The 19,880-nt window shown below is 59.3% G+C and overlaps 2 protein-coding genes across 4 annotated transcripts; one reads left to right on the top strand and one right to left on the bottom strand.

The window, feature by feature from the left end:
* Nucleotides 1-92: 92 nt before the first annotated feature.
* Nucleotides 93-12,451, top strand: IFFO1 (intermediate filament family orphan 1). 2 transcript variants are annotated; one of them, XM_026502606.4, is made up of 9 exons: nt 93-904; nt 4,932-4,992; nt 5,135-5,230; nt 5,942-6,082; nt 7,057-7,214; nt 7,336-7,456; nt 7,735-7,827; nt 10,294-10,424; nt 11,322-12,451. In XM_026502606.4, the coding sequence occupies exons 1-9, from the start codon at nt 132-134 to the stop codon at nt 11,428-11,430; spliced, it is 1,683 nt and encodes a 560-aa protein (XP_026358391.2). In that variant the 5' UTR covers nt 93-131; the 3' UTR covers nt 11,431-12,451. The 2 variants fall into 2 exon arrangements, with proteins under 2 accessions (XP_026358391.2, XP_026358390.2); XM_026502605.4 differs by having other exon boundaries at nt 7,732-7,827.
* A 784-nt stretch (nt 12,452-13,235) lies between these two features.
* GAPDH (glyceraldehyde-3-phosphate dehydrogenase) lies at nt 13,236-17,541 on the bottom strand. 2 transcript variants are annotated; one of them, XM_026502607.3, is made up of 11 exons: nt 17,459-17,541; nt 17,147-17,187; nt 15,241-15,340; nt 15,051-15,157; nt 14,842-14,932; nt 14,599-14,714; nt 14,416-14,497; nt 14,055-14,206; nt 13,891-13,969; nt 13,610-13,791; nt 13,236-13,505 (listed from the first exon to the last, which is right to left on the bottom strand). In XM_026502607.3, exons 2-11 carry the CDS (start codon nt 17,167-17,169, stop codon nt 13,436-13,438), a joined length of 1,002 nt encoding a protein of 333 aa, XP_026358392.1. In that variant the 5' UTR covers nt 17,170-17,187; nt 17,459-17,541; the 3' UTR covers nt 13,236-13,435. The 2 variants fall into 2 exon arrangements, with proteins under 2 accessions (XP_026358392.1, XP_057159301.1); XM_057303318.1 differs by having other exon boundaries at nt 13,236-13,791; nt 17,459-17,538.
* Nucleotides 17,542-19,880: the final 2,339 nt, after the last annotated feature.

Raw genomic sequence — 19,880 nt, 5'->3', positions numbered from 1 at the left:
TGACCTCTGCCCCTTCCGTCGAGCCGTCTGATTGGTTGCCCCGAGTCCCCCGGGCGCCTCATTGGCTCTTCTCCCTAGCCCTCCATCCGTGCTCCTGTAGCGGTCTCCGTCTCCCAGCAGAAGACGCAGCCATGAATCCGTTATTCGGCCCCAACCTCTTCCTCCTACAGCAGGAGCAGCAGGGCCTGACCGGGCCGCTGGGGGACCCTCTGGGAGGCGACCACTTCGCCGGGGGAGGAGACGTGTCCACGGCGCCGCTCGCCCCGGCCGGTCCGGCTGCCTACTCGCCGCCCGGGCCGGGCCCGGCGCCCCCCGCCGCCATGGCTCTCCGCAACGACCTGGGCTCCAACATCAACGTGCTCAAGACCCTGAACCTCCGGTTCCGCTGCTTCCTGGCCAAGGTGCACGAGCTGGAGCGCCGCAACCGGCTGCTGGAGAAGCAGCTGCAGCAGGCGCTGGAGGAGGGTAAGCAGGGCCGGCGGGGCCTGGCTCGCCGCGACCAGGCCGTGCAGACCGGCTTCGTCAGCCCCATCAGGCCCCTGGGGCTGCCCCTGAGCGCCCGGCCCGCCGCAGTCTGCACCCCTTCGGCGCGGGTGCTGGGCTCGCCCGCGCGTTCGCCAGCCGGCCCCCTCGTGCCCTCCGCGGCCTGCCACTCGTCGCCCTCCACCTCCACCTCCACCTCCTACTCCTCGTCCACCCGCTTCATGCCCGGCACCATCTGGTCCTTCTCTCACGCCCGCCGGCTCGGGCCGGGACTGGAGCCCACGCTGGTGCAAGGGCCTGGCCTGTCGTGGGTGCATCCCGACGGGGTGGGCGTCCAGATCGACACCATCACCCCCGAGATCCGCGCGCTCTACAACGTCCTGGCTAAAGTGAAGCGCGAGCGGGACGAGTACAAGCGGAGGTAGGGGACCGGGAAGGTGGGGTCGGGGCTCAGTGTCATGCCACACATGGGACCTGGACCAAGTGTGGGTCTGGGAGGGGAGAGCAGTGCGGCCCAAGAATCAGGGAGGAATAAGATGAGAGTAGAGTTCCTGCTGTGTAAGGAGGAGCTTGGAAGTAGACGGAATTGGGTACAGGAAGACGGGGATCCACAGGGAATGCAGAAGTCGCGCTCGTGATAGGAAGAAGGGTGCTCTGAACGGAGTACTGTGGGGCGTACATATTTGTCTTGTGGCTTTTCTTTCCGTCTCATCTAGGCTGCAGTGTTGGGAGGACTGTGTTCACTGTAGGGTTGTGTGCCGTGTGGAAGGGACACGCGTTTGAGAGGTCACGTCTGGGGTACTACTTAGCCTCTCCAGGCTCAGCCCTCAGCGCACTTTTGTGGTAGATGCCCCACATACTGATGAAAAGTAAGAGACAAGGGACACGGCTTCATTGGGAGTGTAAGTGAAATCAGAAGGGCGGGGGCTGCGTCTTGCAGCGGGCTCTCCTGCCACTGCTCCGGGTTTAGGGAAACTGGGGAGCGAGTCCAGTTCCATATGCAAGGCTCTGGAACCTCAGAACATTGCTTGGAGTAAGTAAAAAAAAGAAAAAGAAAGAAAAAAGGGGGGAAAGGAATTCCCTAGGGAAAGGGGAAGGGACTGCTAGTTGTCACAGGGCTTGTGGGAGCCAGGGGAATCTGTGAAAGTACGACGAGCCAAAGGATGACGAGATGTGAGTGAAGCCAGCAGAGGAACCGAGTGGGGAAAAGTTGAGAATCTGGACACACCCTGTGAGTATAAGGCAGCTGGGGGGCAGGCCCAGTGCTCTCTGAGGACGAGGATTTGGCTTTCTGCAGGGGACTGGCAGGGTAGCACAGGGGGCCAGGGAAAGGGTATGATGCTGGCGCTGGCTGTATACCAAGTGGATCCCTTAGGGGCCCGGAAACCTGGCCATTAGGAAGGAGCACGAGCACAGCAAGCTCTCTGTAGACTCTGCGATGGATGCCTTGGTTGAGGAGGAAGATGACAGGTCAGAAGGAGGCTTTATTTTGGAAGCCATCAGGTTTAACCTCTTAATCGGCTACTCTGACCCCTTGTGGGCAGGCCTGGGAACTACCCTTGCAGCCCTGTGTAGTGGACATTGGTGTGTCAGCTGGGGCTTGGCTGAATGTTCCGGGAGCTTACCCCTGGGTCTGGGGGCAGCCTTCAGGATCTGTAACTTGCCAGAGTCTAGCAGATCGCAGATCAGCAGGCTTTCTGAAGTTGGGTACTGCCATGCTGGCTTCCTTCGTCGTAGCCCATGTTATAAGAGCCTTTGGGAATCTCAGTTCTCCTAAAGCCATCATTCAGATGCCACCCAGAACCAGCCCCTGCCCCCAGCCCCTGACCCTGCAGGAGTTAATTAACACGGTCAGCAGCAGAACACACAGTTCTGGAATGCATCCATAACCACAGAAACAACTGTTGTTCTCGGGTATTTGGTTTTTCTTGACTGAAAGAGTGTTTGTCCTTGGTCCGGCTGTCCAGGGCAGCAGAGAGTTACTCCTTGGGGATTGATGAGCTCATCGCTCTGCAGCAGCTAGAACTGTATGGTACGTGACACTGGCAGTTCCTCATTCTTCCACCCCAGATCCTGTGCCCTCGCTCTGTTCTCTTTGCAACACCATAGCTCCTGTCTGTGGCCCGGAAGGCATGGGTATAGCTTGAGCACTAAACTGGGAAGAAGCCGAGGCCTCCTGGGTTCTATTTTCAGCTCCCCTGCTGTGTGCAACCTTGGGTGGCTCTCTTCTTCCCGGCCTCCGTCCTTCCAGTGTAGGAATGGCCCCTGCTTCCTCCCTGTGCTCCAGGATGCCGTGTATTTGGGAGGGAGGTCTTTAGGAGAGGTAGAATATGCGGAAATTGCTCAAATTCCATGTCAAGGGAACCTTGTAAGGGAGACCACATTTGAATGGAGTTCAGAAGAAACCTATTTGTGGGAAAGTCTGGCTGGAGAACAGACAGAATTCTAGTAAGCTTTCAGGGGCACCTGGCTGGCTCAGTCAGGAGAGCATATGACTCTTGATTTCAGGGTCGTGAGTTAGAGCCCCACGTTGGGTGTAAAGACTACTATAAATAATAAATAAATAAATAAATAAATAAATAAATAAATAAATAAACAAACTTTAAAGAATTCTGGTAAGCTTCCAGATGATTTATTTTCAGTTTTTTGTTTTGTTTTGTTTTTTGGTTTTTGGTTTTTTTTTTTTTTTCTTACTCTGTAAGATTTTGTTCGTCTCAATCCTTCCCTAACTTCCTTACTTAAATTTCTACCTGAATTTGATGCTTCCTACCCTCCCTGATGCATCTTGCCCAGAGTCATTGTCCCCTTGCCAGTCTTGCTTCCTTTAGGGACTCACGGACTCGGGGGTATGAGGGCACCGCATTCCATGCCTTCAGGTTGTCGATGAAGAAACCACAGGCCCAGAAAAGATAAACACGTCTTGTCTATGAAAATGTATAACTTGACACTGCTAGGGCCCCTCACGGGCCCCACCATCTGATGGAGAATGCCAGAGCAAAAGGAGGAAGAACATGGGGGCAGCAGGGAAAGATGGGCAGAGAGCCAAGAGGCCCCGGAGCTGGGCTGCATGACGGGCCGGCAGGGTGGTGGCCCGGCTGGCTGCCTTTGCCTTGCCCATGCGGGAGGGGCCGTGGGTGACGTAGAGGAGTTATTATTAGGAGCACTGCAGCGCAGTGCCCAGTGCGGAGCAGGCGGGCATGGAGGGAAGAGGCTGTGGGCAGAGCCCAGGGGGAAGAGGGGGGCGAGGTGGGGGAAAGTTGGAGGGGGGGGAGGGAGGGTGCAGTCCCACGTCTGCAGAATCTGCTCGGTCAGGCTTTCATTTCCTTGCTGTCCTCTTTGTGGCTTCTGGCCACCTTTCTGATCCCACAGTTTCTCCCATGGTACCGTGCCCTCCTTTCTCAGTCCGGAAGAAGTGGCAGGAGGTGATGGGCTGTCTGAATGGGGTCTGAGAAGTTCTGCCATCCCAGGCACCCTCGCAGGGTCTTGAGACCCCCAGTAGCATGCTGCCCCCAGCATTGCCCTTCCGCCTCTGCCACGCCAAGACCTGTGCACTGGCTTGCCGTGGACTCACGTCTAGTGGAAACCCTAGCCCTACACAGCAGACCCTGCCTGTGGCCAGGGGGGACCTCTTAGCTGCTTGTGGTCCTAGTCTCGGAATTCTGGAGCCTAGGAGATGCCACTTCTAGTTCCCACCCACTGGATGAACGAGGCGCTTTTTCCTACTCTGATTTCCCTCGCCCTTGGGGTTTGGGTGCCTGGGACCCCCCAGGCTCCTGCTTTCCACTGCTTTCATACCTCAGGGCCAGCCCCATCACCTCTCCAGGGCTCCTGTACAGGGGTTCCGGGTGTGCAGTTTCTGGAGCTTGTGGGGACGGACTTTGAGTGTCTCCTACCGGGCTCTTGACCAACCCCGTTGATGGGGTGTGTGTCCTGCGGCTGCTTCTCCAGGGTTAAATGGCACCACGAGAGGCAGGCCAGCGGGCTAGAGGAGCCCTGGGCTGGTGCGGGCAGGAGGCGGGAGACTGGATGTGGGCCCCCGAAGGTGAGAGGCCGGGCCAGCAGGCCTGGTGGTCTGGTGCGGGCACGAGGGGGGAGGAGGCCAGCCAGGCAGCTGGCTGAGCCAGGGCCCAAGCGGGACGGCCGCTGCGAAGGAGCAGAATGGCAGCAATTGCTCTCAAATACGGTTCCTGGGGCGCAGCCCAGAGGTTCCAGGAAGGCAGCTGGTGGGCTTGCACTTGCCAGGAAGCGTGGAGCCACCCGACAGCTGCAGCTGGCCACCCCCGGGCCGGCCGGCTGTTCCTGGCCACGGCCCCCCGAGCACTCAGGGCACCAGAGCTAGAGTGAGAGAGGCCTGAGCTGGAGGGGCGGGGAGTGGGGAGCCGCCGGGGCAGGGCAGGGCAGGGCAGGACCCCGCACCTAGGCTCCCTCCCTGTCCCCCATGTCTGCAGGTGGGAAGAGGAGTATACTGTGCGGATACAGCTGCAGGAGCGAGTGAACGAGCTCCAGGAGGTGAGGGCTGCCCCCCCCCGCCCCCGCCGTGCCCCCATACCCCCTCAGTGGTCCCTAGCCTGGACCTCCCCTGGCCCTTCCTTGTCTTCACCTGCCTCCCCCACGGGCAGCACCACTCACGGTGCTTTCTCCCTGACTACAGGAAGCCCAGGAGGCTGACGCCTGCCAGGAGGAGCTGGCCATGAAGGTGGAGCAGCTGAAAGCTGAGCTCGTGGTCTTCAAGGGGCTCATGAGCAATGTGAGTGCAGCCCCCACACATCTGAGGCCGGGAAGGTGGGCCTTTCTGCTCTGGGCCTGTGCATTTCCTGGGCCACCGCCCTCACCCACTTTGTTGTGCTTCCGTCTTCCCCGGCTGGTCCCCCACCCCACCCCACCCTCATTCAGGAGGACAGGAAAGAACAAAAGCTTTGGTGTCTTATGTGAGAGGCCTCGATCTATGGCCTCAATCCCTATTAGAGGCTGGCAAGCGCTTAGTTAAGAGCCCAGACCCTGGCTCTGCGACCTGCATGCAGGGTGGCCTTGGTGAATTCCTTCACTGCTCTGCCTCCGTGTCCTCCCCGTGGAATGGGGTCGTAAAGGCGGTACTTTGCAGAGCCATGAGGGAGACTGTCAGGCCCTTAGGACCCTGCTGGCACAGACTTCATGCTGAATAAGTGTTAGCCATTCCTCTTCTTGCAATACTTCTTCCACTCTTGTAACTCCCAGTGCGCTCGCTCTCTCTCTGGGAGCATAAGTTCCAGGAGGGAGCCCCAGCAGGTCCCGGACCGTGCCCTCCGGGGCTCCCCGTCTGACCAGGGGGCCGGTGGCCTGAGCAGCCCATGAGCCCATGAGGGGAGGGCGTCCAGGAAGAGGGGGCAGAGGTGGTGTGTGACTGGAAGGATGAGGGTCTCACTGGGCCTTGTCTGGGGTGCCGGCTGCCTGCTTACCGCGCCCTGCGTTCCCTGGACAGAACCTGTCCGAGCTGGACACCAAGATCCAGGAGAAGGCCATGAAGGTAGATATGGACATTTGTCGCCGCATCGACATCACCGCCAAACTGTGCGACGTGGCTCAGCAGCGCAACTGCGAAGACATGATCAAGATGTTCCAGGTGAGAGGACGGGGTGGCCCGCAGGCCGGGGGCCCCTGCCCACACCTGCCCAGTGCCTCAGCTCCTCACGGGAGGGGGGCGCAGGCCCAGAGTCCTCCCTCAGCGCTGGCCCCTCCTTCTTGGGGAGCCCACCCTGGCACCAGGGGCCCTCAGTGGGACTAGGCTGGGGGGCAAGGAACAGCCTCTGAAGAGAAGGTTCGGAAGCCGTCTCTAACTCCGTCTCTCCCCTCCCTCTCTCTCTCTCCTCTGTCCGCCTCCTGTCCTCTCTTCCTTTCATCTTCTCTTGCTTTCTCCACAGAAGAAGCTGGTTAGTTTTGCTGTCATGCAAGCTTTTTAATGTCCCGGTCCCAGTTTCTAAGCCGCCCAGGCCTTTGGCCATCAGTTTTGACCCGCTGGGCTTTTGGGCCCAGATTTCTTCTCCTGTCTCCATTCTCCTTGCTCTTCCACCTTTTCTCTATCTCGGCCCCCTCTTTGCTTCATTTCTTTCTATCCCTTCTCCTCCGGCTTTCCAGATCTGGATGTGTGATTCAGGTTCTCCTTCCAATATACCGCGTCCTCCTCCTCCTTGAAGCCCGAAATTTTCCTTTTAGTTTGGTCATTTCATTAGAAAGGCTGAAAGGCATTTTTTTTTTTTTTTAAGAAAACAAATCCTCTTTAGCCATTATGCACATCTGATGTGGTCGCCGGGCCATTTCTCCCCCGATCTTACCGCCCTATTTTCTCTGTTTCTCCTTTTTCTTCTTTCTCAGTCTGCAGCCCTGCCCCCATCCATGTCTGTCTGCCTGTCTCGGTAACTCCGGTGTGTGTTCCTGTCGTTGTAACCGTGTCTTCTCTCTCTGTCCGCCCCCCCCCCCCCCGCTGGTTCCCGCTTCTCCGCCCCCTTCCTTCTCCCCCCTCCCCGCCGGCGCCCATCCGCCCTTCTCCTCACGCACCCGGCCTCGTCTCTGTAGTCTCTGCACTTGTCTCCCATTAAGGTCCCATCCATGGGGGGGCGGAAGCGGGAGCGCAAGGCTGCCGTCGAGGAGGACACCTCCCTGTCGGAGAGTGACGGGCCCCGCCAGCCCGATGGGGATGAGGAGGAGAGCACAGCCCTCAGCATCAACGAGGAGATGCAGCGCATGCTCAACCAGCTGTGAGTCCGCAGGCCCGCCCGCGGCACCCCGTCTCCCCGAGGCCGGACGCCCCGCCCCCGACAGTGGCCCTCCGCGGGCAGCCAGGCCCCGCCCTCCTTGACGGCGGGTCCCTGTCTCTAGGAGGGAGTATGATTTTGAGGACGACTGTGACAGCCTGACTTGGGAGGAGACTGAGGAGACCCTGCTGCTTTGGGAGGATTTCTCGGGCTATGCCATGGCAGCCGCAGAGGCGCAGGGAGAGGTAACGGCCCCTCCCGGCCGCAGGGCCCCGGCGCTGCCACCTCCCCAGCGGACGCCCGGCCCCTCCCGCCCCTCCCGCTCCTCCCTGCACTCCTTGCTGCTTTCCGTCTGTGGCCTCCATCCTCTACCTGCTTCCCCCTCTTCCTTTATCCTTTCTCTCGGCTTTCTCCAGCTTCCTTTAACCGGACTCTCTCTCTCTTCCCCGCCTCGGCCCTGTGGAATGCCCCCATCCCACCCTCCCCATCGGCCTCCCCCTTGCTTCCCTTTCTGCTCCAGCAGCAGGAAGATAGTTTGGAGAAGGTGATTAAAGACACGGAGTCCCTGTTCAAAACCCGGGAGAAAGAATATCAGGAGACCATTGACCAGATAGAGGTAAGGCCGGGGGTTTGTGAAGCCACCACCGGGGAGACCCCAGACACCGGGCCTCCTCCTTTCTCTTGTGGGGGTGGGGCCTTAGGACCTCAGGCTCTGGCGGGGTCGGACAGGTGTGGGTTCCAGTCTCAGCCCTGTCGCTTCCAACTTCTGCGGGGCTGCGTACGCCCTCTGAGCCTGTTTCTCTGTCAGGCGGGATCTTAATCGTACCTCCCTCGCAGGCTTGTCTGAAGATCAGATGAAATGGGGCACGTGTAGAGCTGAGGGCAGTGCCTGTCTCCTAGGAAGCTTACTGCTTTTATGGTTATCACTACGACTGTCCGCGCGGTCGCGGAAGTGGACTCGAACTTTGCTGTTTCTTCAGCTCAGCCCTTCATCAGAAGGAGGAACCTCTGATGTCATTCTGTAGCCTGGAGGGACCTTTTCGAGTATGGGAAGCTGGTGCTCTAACTTAGAGCTAGGTCTGCAGGGCTGCAGCGGGTTTGTGGCGCCCTGGGCAGAGGAGCAGCGGGCAGGGCCGGACGCTGTTCTTGGCAGCCTCCTTTCCCACTCCTGGAGAGGGTCCTTCTGAGCCCTGAGTGCCCCGGCTTGGGGAAGAGGCCCATGAGCTTCTGTAACTTTTGGCCTCTCTTCAAGACCATGTGGCATATTTATACCCTTGCTGTTCTCACACTGCCAGCATTTCGAGAAGGAAGTTGACAGATGATTTTCCTACGTGCACATTCTCCCAACACACATCCCATGATCCTGCTCCTTGAAGCCAAACCTGCTTTTGTTTCTTGCCCAGGCAGACAGGCTGAGTTTTAAAGGCCTGCAGCCATGTGTCTGCTCCCCGCTGAGGAGAGGGGAGGGGAGAGCCGCTTTCTGTCCACTCATGGACACCCATCTGGCAGTCTCCCTCTTGTCTTGCAGGAGGATGGCTTTAGGAGAGGTGTTGGGAGAGCTAACAGGGGCCTTTGGGTGCCCTGCTGGCCCTGGTGACCCATCTCGGCGTGCCTGGGATGGAAGCAAGGAGCATTTCCCATTACCGGCAGTAAAGCCAGGGCCCAGGTGGAAGGTGGGAGGGAGTTCCTGCTGTCCTGTCTCCTTCACTTCCGTCGAGTCCCAGCCCTACCCCTCCCTCCAGTCACACAGCAAGGCTGGGGTCTTCCGTGGAGGCTGTTGGGTACCTCCTGGCGGGTGGCGGCCGCCTCCCTCACGTGTGAAGTAAGGAGACACGTACGGATGTGTAGAGGCAACTGGTGGTGGTCCTGGCCTTATCTTTGAATAGAATGTATGTGCTTCATTTCCTTCTTTCCTGTCCTCGTGAGTGATGGGCTCCAGAAGCTAGCCCCTTCCCCTCCCGCTCTCCTTAGCTGGAGAACCTGGGGTGCTGGCGGCGGCCAGTCTGCGCGGGAGCTGGTGACCTCACTTATCTTCCTGGACTGAGCAGCTGACTCTGGCATCCAGGCTGCCATGTGAGCGGCACCCGCTAGGGCTCCCGACCCACCCGGGCCACCTCCCTTCCGTCTGGCCCCGTGACCCCTTTCCTCCTTCCTCCGAGTTCCCAGCCTCTCCCTGTCCAGTTTGGATTAGTTCTGGGTGGTTTCCTCTATCCAATTCGGATCACTCACGGGTAGTTTCCTACCCTTTCTCTTTGCTCCCAGGCAGTCAAGCAAATCACCTCCAAGCAGTTTTATTCTGCCTCTCCTTTTGGCCGCCTGTCCTTTGTACCCAATACAAAGAGAGGCAGCAGATCATCTCTGGCCCAGATCTTTTCCGCCTTCACCCCGCCTCTCAGCTCTGCCTCTGCGAGGGAGGCCATATTTCCTTGATTCGGAGCCCACATTTCCCACATGGAACATTTCTTGAATTGGGATACATCTTCTAACCGGTGGGACGTTGGGTGTGGCAGCAGTCTTCCTGTGAGACGCTGAGAACAGCTCACACCAGAGACAAGAGCCATCAGGGGAGGATCGCGCCTCTTTCAGCAGCGCGGGCAGGTCTCCTCCTTTGTGCCGGGAGGCTTGTCACGACTTCGCGAGGTTCACTAAGTCATTTCCCAGCGTGGTGCTGGGCATGCACAGGCAGAGATGAATAAGAGCCAGGGCCAGCCTTCCAGAAACACCCAAATGAGTGAGGGAAACGGTGCAGCGTTGCACGGGGCCACGCGGGAAGCCCGGGGAGGGGGAGCCAGGCCGCGCACAGACGGCCGCCTCGGGCTGTCCTGCCCACACTTTGGTTCCTCTCAGCGAGGGTCTGTGGCAAGAACGCGGGCTCCTCTGCAGGCAAAGATTGCCAGGCAAACTAGAAAGAATGCTAGTCCAGTAGGCGCCTTCTGGCTGCTCAGACCGATTTTTCAATCTGAGCCCTCGCCCACGGCTGCCTGGGCCCCCCGCCGGGTGGCGTTCTTGGCGTGTGCGCCTCCTGGGGGTGCGGGCTGGAGACCCCGCTGACCTGCTCGGCCCTGCCTTGCCCCTGCCGCAGCTGGAGCTGGCCACGGCCAAGAACGACATGAACCGCCACTTGCACGAGTACATGGAGATGTGCAGCATGAAGCGCGGCCTGGACGTGCAGATGGAGACCTGCCGCCGGCTCATCACCCAGTCGGGAGACCGGTGAGGACTGCCCCTGGCGGCTGGGGCCTGGCCCGCCTTCCCCCGTGTGTCTTCCTCGGGGACAAGCCCTGCACGCCCATGTCGAGGTGGGGCTCTTGCGGGAGGGCGCCTGGTGTGTCTGGCCCAGCGCCACAGCCTTCTCGCCCGCAGCAGTGGGACGCTGGGTGCACGTCCACGCGTGGCTGCACGGCCGAGACCTCCCAATGCCACCAGCTCGGGGGGTCCCCTGGTTAGAAGCAGCTCGAAACTGCCAAGGAACAGAAGACGTGTGGGGGCAGATTTCTGTCTAAAGTCAGGGCCACAGTTCATGCCTTTGACCCGGTATAAGTTCTGCCTCTAAAAAAAAAGTAAATTTTAAAAAGTCCAAAAATACTACAGGTAGACATAAAGCTGGGGCCATCAAGCCTGTGCACTTGGCTCAGGCAGCATCTCTCCTACTGTGATTTGAGATTTATTTATTTTTTTTAGATTTTATTTATTGGGGGGGGGAGAGGGAGAGAGCATGAGTGGGGGGAGGGGGCAGAGGGAGAGGAAGAAGCAGGCTCCCTGTTGAGCAAGGAACCTGATGTGGGACTCGATCCCAGGACCTCGAGATCATGACCTGAGCGAAAGTCAAATGCTTAGCGGACTGAGCCACCCAGGTGTGCCCCTGTAATTTGAGATCTTTCTGAACTCTGAGCCTCCCAGAGTCCCCAAGATAAAGACAGGGTCTATCTCCCACATCAGGGTGGGCTGCGGGAGCTTTCTTTCCCTTCCCCACTTCCCTCACCCTGCACCTCACCCCTGTGGCCCCCCTGGCCTTGCCTGAGCTGGAGAAAAAGGCCACAGGAGAGAAGAATGCCAACCTCATCATGATTCTTGCCTGCCCCAGGGTGAAAACTGGTGTTTTTTTTCTAGAAAGTCTCCTGCTTTCGCTGCGGTCCCGCTTAGCGACCCGCCGCCGCCGCCGCCAAGCGAGGCTGAGGACTCCGATCGTGATGTCTCATCTGATAGCTCCATGAGATAGGGACCTGCCTCCAGCTTGGCGCCTGGGCCCCGGGGGCACCACCCAGCTGGGAACTCACCGAGGCAGAGGGGTGGGGGGTTCACAGAAGGGGAACATCACTCGTCCCACCGCACCAAGCCTTGCCCCTGGGGACTGGGACCCTCCTCCCTTGGGCTTCCTGCCTTTGACCTTGGCCTCCAGGGTTCTAAGGTGTCTGGAGCGAGGCTTAGCCCGCCTGTCCCAGGCGACTCCCACCACAGCCGGGGCTCTCCTGCCTTCATGTGTGGGTGTCTGCTACTTTCTCATCTTTAAAATGCTGCTGGAGCGATTGTGGCCCCTTACTTTCTCCATTGAGTAAGGACTGTGATTGTCAGATCTTCCTTCCGTTTCTGTGGCCTCAAGCCAGCTCACGGTCTGGATCTGTACTGGTGCTAACTGGCCCAGGCACTGGTATGAAGTGGAGGAAGCTGGACGTTGCATGGCTTGTGCAACACATACCGGGGGAGAGGGCCTCCCTCCGCGGCGCAGGTGGAGGAGGTCGGACTGGGCGCTCTGCGGAGGCAGTGAAGTGGCTGCGACCCTGCCCTTGGGCAGTGCCTGCCTTCAGGGGACCTTAGTGCCTCGGGTCTGGGCGGCTTCTGGATCTGACCGGGTGCAGCATCGTGGAGGGAGATGGAAGCCCTTGCTTGTTTCCCAGTCAGCGCTGAGTGGCAGAGAAAAAGGCGAAGCTGCTTGTGTGTGTGTGCACGTGTGCGTGTGTGCCTGTGTGTGCGTGTGCCTGTGTGCGCGTGTGCCTGTGTGTGCGTGCGCCTGTGTATGTGCGCTCAGGGCCTCAGTCTCTTCAAGTATCAGCTGAAGATGTGCCTCCTCCGTGTCTGTCACACACCGAGAGCAACAGGCTAAGACGTCCCGGACTTGGAAAAGCCTGGGAGAAACTGGGGGCACGTGAATGAGGACATGTCAGCCTAACTGCCGGAGGGAGGCCGAGCGGACATTGGAATGGAATCTTCAATAATAATCAAACTGGAGAGTATTTATCGAACACTTTCGTGTCACTGTTTTAAGCACTTTCTGGTGGTGGCTACTTGATCCCTGCTGGGAGGTGTGCCCTGCTTTTCATCACCTTACACAGGACCAGGTGCCGGCCTGTGCCTCCGCCCCCCAAGCCCTCACCCACAGACCATGGCAGCGATCCCCCTTACATGCCACCTTGAGTCCTGGAGGTGGCGTTACCCCATTTTCCGGATCACTCACTACACTGGTTATACAGCTGACCGAATAGAATTGTTCCAGAAGACCTGGAGGGGCTGGGCGCTGGCGTATCTGTTTACAGATGGCAGTAACTAGGGCCCACGAAAGTAAAGAACTCAGCCTGGACCGCACAGCTGTGAGGCAGTGGAATTCGCTCCCTGGCAGTCGGCTCCCTAGCAGCAGCCAGGTCACCAGGCAAGGCTGTGAGACTTGCTAGCCCAATTCCAAAGCCCTGACGTCCTGCGCCAAGGTTACCCTCCAGGTGGCTGCAGCCAGGTCATCTGGTGACAAGACGGACTTGTCCTCTGACATCATGTTGCGTCAAGTAGCACCTAGGGGCTTTGGAGGGGCACTAAGCCAAAGCGAGGACCAGTGGCCCTCAGAAGTGAGTGCAGTGCACACGCCTTTGTGAGGGAGGCTCTCAGGCCCACGACCTCCAGGGGAGTTTATGCCTGGTCGCGGTACGCTGGGTCTTTCTTGGGTACCATCAGCAAGACTGATTTCTCTTTGGCACACAGCCTAGCTCCCCTCCTCCTCATCCCAGGCCCTGGAATAAGCTAGAACATTCAAAGAGCTGGCTGGGTACAGTATACTTTATTGATGGTACATGACAAGGTAGGGCTCCCCAAGCCCCTCCCCTTCTTCAGGGGGTCTGGGATGGAAACAGTAGAGGTCGGGAGATTCTCAGTGTTTCGGGGGATAAGTTGGGGCAGGGATTCCCCAGCAGCTGAGGGCCTCTCTCTTCCTCTTGCTGGGTTGGTGGTCCAGGGGGCTCTTACTCCTTGGAGGCCATGTGGACCATGAGGTCCACCACCCGGTTGCTGTAGCCAAATTCGTTGTCATACCTGGAAGGAGATCAAGAGTGAAACGCTATTTTCCCGAACTGGCCACCAGAGGGCGCGAGACTCGAGTCCCTTTCCTAGGTGTTGCTCCACATGCGGCCACATACCAGGAAATGAGCTTGACAAAGTGGTCATTGAGAGCAATGCCAGCGCCGGCATCAAAGGTGGAAGAATGAGTGTCACTGTTAAAGTCGCAGGAGACAACCTGGTCCTCCGTGTACCCCAGGATGCCCTTGAGGGGGCCCTCTGATGCCTGCTTCACCACCTTCTTGATGTCGTCATATTTGGCCTAACGAGGTAAAAATAAGATGGTCATTCAAGTTCCAGTCTTGCTGCTTTCCCCCAGACACAAATTCCTAGCCCGCCACCTTTTCCAACCCACACTTACAGCTTTCTCCAGGCGGCAGGTCAGATCCACAACGGACACGTTGGGGGTGGGGACACGGAAGGCCATGCCAGTGAGCTTCCTACAGACAGGGGGAAACAGGCTCAGCACCACTCCTCCTGGCCACCCCCAGGTGCCCAGGGCAGAAAAGCAGCAAGGAACCTCACCCGTTCAGCTCAGGGATGACCTTGCCTACAGCCTTGGCCGCGCCAGTGGAAGCAGGGATGATGTTCTGGGCAGCCCCTCGGCCATCACGCCACAGCTTCCCAGAGGGGCCGTCCACGGTCTTCTGGGTGGCAGTGATGGCATGGACGGTGGTCTGGAAACATGGGGGAAGGAGTGAGGGCCTGCACAGTCCTCATCACCTCACCCGCCCTTGGGAAGAATTACGGGATAGAGTGACCTGACCTTGGAACCCCCAAGGCCCCAGCGCACCCCCCAGCCTAGGACCATGTTCTAAGCAGAAAGAAAGATGGAGTCCTGGGTGAGAAATCAATGGGCTCTGGACACTTTGCCCATCACGCATACCATGAGTCCCTCCACGATGCCGAAGTTGTCATGGATGACCTTGGCCAGAGGAGCCAAGCAGTTGGTGGTACAGGAAGCATTGCTGAAAAGAGGGAGGCACGTCAAGGGCAAGCAGGTCCATCTTGTTGCACACAGTACTATCAGACCACTTCACTCCCCTCTCCGCTCCCGTGTCATGCTCACCTGACAATCTTGAGGGAGTTGTCATACTTCTCATGGTTCACACCCATCACGAACATGGGGGCATCAGCAGAAGGAGCAGAGATGATGACCCTCTTGGCCCCGCCCTTCAGGTGAGCCTGCAGCAGAAGAGTCACCATAATCCAGGTGCTCCCTTCCCTGGTCTGAGCCTGTGGTGCACATTCTTCTCGCCACACCAAACCCCAGGGTCAACCCCCTCCCATCTTCAGTCTCCCTGGCACTCACCCCAGCCTTCTCCATGGTCGTGAAGACCCCAGTGGACTCCACAACATACTCAGCACCAGCATCACCCCATTTGATGTTGGCGGGATCTCGCCTGCAAGGGAAGACGAGATGCCAATTCAGGGACGTGGGGTACAACGTACCCAAGGTGGTCACCCATCCTAGCACCCCCCTCAAAGCGAATTTCTTTCTGTTCCATCTTCCACACTTACTCCTGGAAGATGGAGATGGACTTTCCATTGATGACAAGTTTCCCGTTCTCAGCCTTGACTGTGCCGTGGAATTTGCCGTGGGTGGAATCGTACTGGAACATGTAGACCTGGAGGAAGGGGGAAGGAGGGCAGTGAGGGGCTGCGCTTTAGCCGGCTCTGCTCCGACAGCGGCTGAAGGGGCAGCACTCACCATGTAGTTGAGGTCAATGAAGGGGTCATTGATGGCGACAATATCCACTTTGCCAGAGTTAAAAGCAGCCCTGGTGACCAGGCGCCCAATACGGCCAAATCTAAGAAAGACAAGGGGTGAGCAGAAAAGGGGGGGGGGGGGACGACGACGACGACGACGACAGAGAATCCTCCTGGGCATGGAAGCAGCCCGAGGCCAACGCATCCTCTTTCAGGGGTTAGAAAATGGCACTTCCTTGCCACCAGGGAAGTCCCAGGAGGTCTGATTTTATCCTCCTGCGTAACCCCGCCAGGACAGGCTGGCTTTACAGCATGGCCAAGAAGCGAAGCCTGCCCAAGAGGTGATTAGGTTCGAACACTTGCCCAACTCCCTAGTGTCTACAAGTCCTACCAGGAGAAACGGCAGTGCAGGGCATGGTCTGGCCACTCCCACAGTCTGGGCACATGGCATTTATCACCCCTACTATCTGTGCCCTGAGAACGCTTGTGCTGGTCTGGCCCAGCTTCAGGATACACCCTCTGGGCAGCAAAGACTTGCACAGTTAGCACCACCAAGCTCAAAGGGCAAGAGTAAAGGTCAGAAATTAAGTGGACAGGGAAAGCCCATCCCTTCCTCCAAAATGGAAAGAGGAGGAGAAAAAGGAGTCCTTCTCAACCCCCTAATCTCAGGGCTCTAGTTCGCTAAGCTGCCTGTCCTTGCAAGCCTTCTTCTAAAAATCAGGAGCAGGAGCAACAGCTGTGTGTGCGCGCGTGTGTGTGGGGGGGTGAGAGGTAAAAGAGGGTAGAAGCCCAGGCCCCCAGCTGCAGAAAGGTCAGGCAGCTATATTTAACCCCAGATTAGAGTGGAGTGGGGATCTGATTTCTGGAAGACGGCATGGGAAGAAGGGCAGGATTCCCAAGGCTCACGGACACCTAATCCTCCCAGTGACCTTTATAGCCTTGGCTTTTGGGGTTGGGTCAGCTCTAGGCACCGAAGGAAGAAGGGAGCTTCGAGGAGAGCCAGTGTGATGGCAGGGGCTGCTGCCGCAGGAGCCATTTTGTGGTGGAAAATTTCTAACTACCCATGACTCAGCTTCCCCAACATGGCACTAAGCTGCAGCTACCACACCTCTCCGCATGAAGAAAAAAGAAAAAAAAATGGAAGAAAAAAAAGACAGGACTCCGCTAAACCCACGTTTCTGATTCATCAGAGGACCATCCAGGAAGAGCATCCTTGAGGGAAATTTGGCTGGCAGCTTAAGGGACGGTCTGTGGTCGGAGTTCTGAGGTCCAGCTCTTTCGAGAGCAGGGCTGGGGGAAGCCTTGCCTCACCTGGCTTACGGGACAGAGGCGACTCCACCCCGCTGAGGCAAGACGAGGAGGGTTAGTCATAGGCGAGGAAGGAGGAAGGGTGAAGAGCTACGCGAGGTTGCCTAACGGTGGTTCCTTCGCTTCCTTCCCCGTTGCAACATGGCGGCTGGGTTACCGCAAACCAGCCCTCCCGGCGGGCTGCGCACCCAGCCGAGCCCCGGGAGCCCCGGGCCGCGCCGGAGGGGGGGGGGCGGGGGGGAGGGGCGCCTCCTCGGCACGTGACCCCGCAGGGCGCGAAAGCAAAGAAAGAAGCCCCGGCCGGGGGATTAAAGGGATGACTAAGCCGGGATGGCGGTGCTGCCGAGGATCGGAGGCAGGTGGGAGGGGAAGGCTGCGCGCGGCTCGAACCCGCAAGGGCGGCCTTGCAGGAGGCGCCACAGCCGGGGATGGGGTGGGGGCCACGAGGCCCTCTGGGGCGAGAGCCTCCGCCAGGTCAGAACACCGACCTTGAGTTCTCCTTGGGGGTGGGGGGGGTAGGACCACCGCACCGCGTCCCCCACGCGCTCGCCCGGGGCCGCAGGATTCGATGCCCCACCCTACCCCACCCCCGAACTCACCCGTTCACTCCGACCTTCACCATCGTGTCTCGGGGACGCGGCTGCAGGCAGAGAAAGGCGAGCATTAGAGCGCGGGGGCGGGCGGCGGCTGCAGTCCGGCCGCTGTCCTCCCCTCCCCCCAGGCCTCCATTCCCACCCCGCGCTCGGGCACGTCCGTCCTCCCGCCCCTGCAATGCGGAGGTCCGGCCGGGCACACCCGACCGCGACCACGGCCGCGCAGCCCACCCCGGCTCCGCGAGCGCCCCCGGTCCCCTTCGGAGCCGTGCCCGGGCCTCTCGCGGCTCCCCTCCGCCTGGCTTTGCGGGGTTTTACCTGGCACTGCACGGGAAGATGCGGCTATCTGTCGAACGGGGAGGAGCAGAGAGCACCAGCGGAGGCTGCAGGCTCAATTTATACCTCCGGGACGCGGCGGGGGGGCGTGGGGGCGTGGGGGCGCAGGCCCCGCCTCCCGCCGGCTTGCCCAGTCGCGGCCCGAGGGCGCGGAGGCCTGAGCTACGTGCGCCCGTAAAGCCGCGAGTAGCTGGGCCCGCTTTTTTTTTTGGACCCGCCTGCTTCTTCCAGTGTGCACGCACCAAACGTGTGGGCTAGGGACGGAATGGGGGAGGGGACTGAGACCAGCCCAGTGGAGGAGGTGATCGCTAATGGCACTCGTGGGCACCCTGTGGGCTTGCAGGAGACTGTGGGCCCCAGGACGGGGCTCCTGGTGGCAACGGAAGGCCTCCGAGAGCCAGGGCCGTTCAAGTTGCTGCACAGACGAAATGGGAGGACTTTGGGAGCTGGTGGGATGGGGAATTGGAGCCGGAGCCGGGACCCCTCGCGGTTGCACGCGGCCACCCCCCTCCCCTTTCTTTTAGAGGCTGAGAGGCGGGAAGGCTGAGGAACTTCTCCTCAAGGCTCTTCGGTAGCGGCGGAGGAACCGCAGAGGAAAAGGCACGGGAAGGGTCAGCCCGCCTCCTGCCGGGCTCTGCCCAGCCCCCACTTCCCCCTACCCAGGGCCTGGCTCCCAGCCTCCCTGGGCCGGGGGCCTGGGCTGGCACTAGGCAGTGGGGGCCTGGAGAGGAAGGAGACTCGGGAGGTGGCTGGGGGGTGGGGAGCGGTTTCTGCACTGAAGGTCACGCTGTCCTGCAAGCTCGGGCAGCCCGGAGAGCTGATAATTGGGGCGGACAAACCAGGCCCTGTGTGCACCAGCTGCTCTCCCCCAGGCGGGGCTGGGGCACAGGGGGAGGACGAGAGGCCGGAGGCCTCCCACAGAGTCGCTCCTGGGAGACCTGCGTGCTGTGCCGCCCAAGCCGGAGACAGTGCCCCTTTCACCGTCTCCAGCCCCCACCAGAGAGCGGGACGTGAGGGCGGAAGTCCCTCCCCATCCTGGGACGTGCCAGCCAGCCCGAGCCAGGGACTCCCCTTCCCTGCCTGGGCCCGGGGATGTTGGGGGCAGTGCGAAGCGTCCAGAAGAGGGAAGAAATTGGGAGGTCTTGGGCACGTGGTGGGAACCGGCCTCCAGCCCCACGCGAGGTAGAGGGAGGGATCCATTCCCCTCCAACAGTCCGGAGCCCCAGCTGAGCCGGTTTTGCCAGCTGAGGATGGAAGAGGGGCTGTATTCAGAACGCTTGAGATGAACCAGGGTTTAGAAGGGGGTGGGGTGGAATGGACGTGGCCCATCAGCAGGTGCTGGGGACTGGGGACCCAGGGGCCTCTTTGCTGGCCCAGCGTAACCTGAGACCAGCCCCCTTTTCTAGCTGAAGAGCCTGTGGCTAAGTTTAGCCTGTCTGGCGATAACCTTTGCTTAAAAGGCAGAGAGCATACTCTCCAGCACCAACTCCAACCCCAGTCCCTGCCCCTTCTGGGATTGCCTTCCCTCCTTGGGGCCCCAGAGCCAAGTCTATGTCTGTCTGGCAGCCATGTGCTTGGTTGGTTCCCAGGCTTTTCACGAACCCCAAGAGCAGGGCCAGAGGACACCTAATGGTGACAGGAGGTGGGGAGGACCACAGGCAGTCTGCTGGGGTAGGGGTTCAGCCGCTGATCTAACCGTTCCATGCCTGCTCAGGCTCAACCAGGACCATTAATTCTTTCCCTGGAACAGGCCTTAGGAGCCCCTCGATGCTCCCATACTATCTAGAATGTGTGTCTGAAGTCCCATCTTCCCTTTTGCTGCATGTGTGTCTTTTTCCATTAGTGTCTTCTGCCAAAAAGGGAGCTTGGTGCCCATGGAGCGTTACTGATGCAGCCTGCCGTTGTCATGACAGCAAAGACACCAGTGTTGTCATGAGAGCACGCTCACTGCCTCACGGTCCAGGTGACTCAGCAGAACACACTTGGGGAGCTGAGGGGGTGGGCAGGCTAAAGCAGTGCCTGCGTGAGGGGCTGACTTCCCACAGACCCTCTAACAGTAAAGCGATTCCTTGCTAGGCAGTCTCCACAGATGGAGGGGACCCAACCTTCCATCAGCCCAGCGACCAGGTCAGTCACCTGTCCCAGAGATGGGCTCAGGGAACACACAGACCAGCCCTTGGTCTGGAGAAGGGTTTTTCCACCTCTGCACCAGACTCTTGCTTTGGGCTGCCTCATTCTGGTGCGGGGTCTGTCTTCTGCATTGTACGGTGTTCAGCCACATCCCCGGTCTCTCCCCACTAGATGCTGATGGACAGCATTTCTCCCACCTAGGTTGTGACGACAAAAAAATCTCTAGGTGTTGCCGAATGTCCCCTGGAGGGTGAAACTGCCCCCAAGTGGAACG

This window comes from Ursus arctos, unplaced genomic scaffold (assembly GCF_023065955.2).
Source record: "Ursus arctos isolate Adak ecotype North America unplaced genomic scaffold, UrsArc2.0 scaffold_26, whole genome shotgun sequence".
NCBI classification, from domain to species: Eukaryota; Metazoa; Chordata; class Mammalia; order Carnivora; family Ursidae; genus Ursus; species Ursus arctos.
Note: the sequence above shows the minus strand (reverse complement) of the source record. Positions and strands in the feature narration are given on the sequence as shown.